Source organism: Physeter macrocephalus, chromosome 15, assembly GCF_002837175.3.
Source record: "Physeter macrocephalus isolate SW-GA chromosome 15, ASM283717v5, whole genome shotgun sequence".
In the NCBI taxonomy this organism is placed as follows: domain Eukaryota; kingdom Metazoa; phylum Chordata; class Mammalia; order Artiodactyla; family Physeteridae; genus Physeter; species Physeter macrocephalus.
This window is the reverse complement of record NC_041228.1, coordinates 18,012,206-18,015,586: the sequence shown is the minus strand read 5'-3', so window position 1 is coordinate 18,015,586 and position 3,381 is coordinate 18,012,206. Positions and strand designations below refer to the sequence as shown.

Below are 3,381 nucleotides of genomic sequence, written 5' to 3'. Positions count from 1 at the left end.
CATCCACATGGCTCAGAATAAAAGGGAGAAAAAATAAGAAAGAAAGAAAGAGAGAGAGAGAGAGAGAGAGGGAGGGAGGGAGGGGAGAGAGAGAGAGAAAGAGGATAAAATAAAATAAAGTTATTAAAATAAAAAGTAATTATTAAGAAGAAAAATTTTTTAAAGTAAAAAACAAAAAAACCAGGATGGTCAGAACCCTAGGACAAGCTGTGAAAGCAAAGCTATATAGACAAAGTCTCACACAGAAGCATACACACTCACAAAAAGAGAAAAAGGGGAAAAAAATAATATATTTGCTCCCAAAGTCCACCTCCTCAATTTGGGATGATTCGTTGTCTATTCAGGTATTCCACAGATGCAGGTACATCAAGTTGATTGTGGAGATTTAATCCTCTGCTTCCGAGGCTGCTGGGAGAGATTTCCCCCTCTCTGTTTGCACAGCTCCAGGGGTTCAGCTTTGGATTTGGCCCCGCTTCTGCGTGTAGGTCGCCTGAGGGCGTCTGCTCTTCGCTCAGACAGGACAGGGTTAAAGGAGCAGCCGATTCGGGGGCTGTGGCTCACTCAGGCCGGGGGCAGGGAGGGGCACGGAGTGCGGGGAGAGCCTGCGGCGGCAGAGGGTACCGTGACGTTGCACCAGTCTGAGGCGCGCCGTGCGTTCTCCCGGGGAAGTTGTCCCTGGTCCCAGGATCCTGGCAGTGGCGGGCTGCACAGGCTCCTGGGAGGGGAGGTGTGGAGAGTGACCTGTGCTCGCACACAGGCTTCTTGGTGGCGGCAGTAGCAGCCTTAGCGTCTCATGCCCGTCTCTGGTTTCTGTGCTGATAGCCGCGGCTCGCGCCCGTCTCTGGAGCTCCTTTAAGCGGCGCGCCTAATCCCCTCTCCTCGCGCACCAGGAAGCAAAGAGGGAAGAAAAAGTCTCTTGCCTCTTCGGCAGCTCCAGACTTCTCCCGGACTCCCTCCCGGCTAGCCGTGATGCACTAGACCCTTCAGGCTGTGTTTGCGCCGCCAGACCTCTCCCTGGGATCCGACCGAAGCCCGAGCCTCAGCTCCCAGCCCCCGCCCGCCCCGGCGGGTGAGCATACAAGCCTCTCGGGCTGGTGAGTGCCGGTCGGCACCGATCCTCTGTGCGGGAATCTCTCTGCTTTGCCCTCCGCACCCCTGTTGCTGCGCTCTCCTCCGTGGCTCCGAAGCTTCCCGCCTCCGCCACCAGCAGTCCCTGCCCGCGAAGGGGTTTCTAGTGTGTGGAAACTTTTGCTCCTTCACAGCTCCCTCCCACTGGTGCAGGTCCTGTCCCTATTCTTTTGTCTCTGTTTATTCTTTTTTCTTTTGCACTACCCAGGTACGTGGGGAGTTTCTTCCCTTTTGGAAGGTCTGAGGTCTTCTGCCAGCATTCAGTGGGTGTTCTATAGGAGCAGTTCCACGTGTAGATGTATTTCTGATGTATCTGTGGGGAGGAAGGTGATCTCCGCGTCTTACTCTTCTGCCATCTTCTCTGTCTCTCAACACTATTGTATTCTGTAGCGGAAGTTCAGCAAAAAGTGTTCTTGAGGAAGAAAATAAAATGTGGGGTTTTTTCCATTTAAAAATTCATGATCTAACATGTAATATGTATACACATACGCAAAGAAACACATACAATTTAAAAAAACAATTTTAAAAGAGAATATCCTTGGGATCACTCACTGTTCAACCTGGGAAATAAAATATTGTGGGGACCTTGGAAACCCCCAAAGAATCCCTTCCCCACCATATCCCACTGCATCACCTCTGGAGGTAACCACTCTACTGACTTTTTGTGTGTGTGATAATCATTTCCTTAGTTTTTTTTTTAATTGAAGTATAGTTGATGTATAATATTATGTAAGTTACAGGTGTACAATATAGTGATTCACAATTTTTAAAGGTTATACTCCATTTATAATTATTATAAAATCTTGGCTCTGTTCCCTGTGTTGTACAATATATCCTTGTAGCTTATTTTATACGTAATAGTTTGTACTTCTTAATCTCATACTCCTATATTGCCCCTTCTCCTTTCCCTGTCCCCACTGGTAACCACTAGTAAAATGTATTTTCAAGATAATATATATTTTTAGATTTTGACAGGTTATTTTTTGCTTTAAATTTTCTACCATACTTTTTTGAAGTTTTAACAATATCTTTTTCTATCATTTGTGTTTCCAATAGAAATGTACCATAATCATATTTTTTTCTCTCCGTAGGTGATTGAATGGGTATTAGAAAAGACAAACAAGAAATAAGACAGAATCATTCTCTTTGGATAATTATAAATTGGACAGAGCTATTATTTACTTTTTCCTTCCATAGTTTGCAAATTACAAACAAATTTCAAACTTTATTCAAAGAATAGATGTTACATCTCTAAAGAATTTCATAAATATCCTACATTTATATAGTTTCGAGGTTGCTCAGTTACTGTATTTTTAATTGTATACTTATTTTATAGTTTTACTATATTTTAATTTTTTAAGTTAATATTTTTATATATGTTTACAAATTTTACTCTTGCTTATTTAATTATTCCAATAAATAGAAAAAGATATTTCTTTACTTCTTGGTAAATGTCTTTGTTGTTAGGCCTATTTAAATTAATGAGTCTTAGGTAAGACATTTCCAGTGGTTTTTCTCATGTGTTCCAATAGCATGATTTATTGGACGGCCCCTGATTTAGAAAATATTGGCAAGAAAATTCACACAGTTAGCCATGTTCCCTTACCCCTGCCCTAGAGCCACCACTGTTGGAGCTATTCTTGTTTATTTGGGATCAAAAATGAAGAAAGAGCAAAACTTATGAAAATAAGACACAGTGAAAATGACTAAGTACAGACTCCCAGAAAAAATATATCTTTTCCCATGGTAGAAAATCTGGAAAATACAAAAAAGAGTGGAAAAAAATTCTAACATTGTTTCTGTCTATAGGTAACCACTGTTTATATATATATATATATATTTTTTTTTTTTTTTTTTTTTTTTGTGTTATGCGGACCTCTCTCTGTTGTGGCCTCTCCCGTTGCGGAGCACAGGCTCCGGACGCACAGGCTCAGTGGACGAACCCGTGTCCCCTGCATTGGCAGGCGGATTCCCAACCACTGCGCCACCAGGGAAGCCCCACTGTTAATATTTTTAAACATTATGTTTAAAATATTTTCAAAATTGGTGTCATACGTGTGTGTATGTTTGTGTACGTGTGTTTATATGTGTGATGTGTGTGTATATGTATATTAATTTATAGGCTACTTTTCACTTAACAGTGTGATATGACTTAATTATATATGATATAAAATGATTTTTATATCATATATCATCATTTTAATAACTATGATACAAATGAAACAATTTGTTAAATCAATCCCTCATTGTTGG

General features: G+C 41.3%; 1 protein-coding gene across 1 annotated transcript in view; it reads left to right on the top strand.

Annotated features, from left to right (window-relative positions):
- MTBP (MDM2 binding protein) overlaps nt 1–2,903 on the top strand; it is an 85,936-nt gene extending 83,033 nt beyond the window's left edge. The window contains exon 22 of the mRNA XM_007119600.4: nt 2,220–2,903. Within this exon, the coding sequence (XP_007119662.2) occupies nt 2,220–2,258 (39 nt within the window). The 3' untranslated portion in view covers nt 2,259–2,903. The remainder of the gene's footprint in view (nt 1–2,219) is intronic.
- Nucleotides 2,904–3,381: the final 478 nt, after the last annotated feature.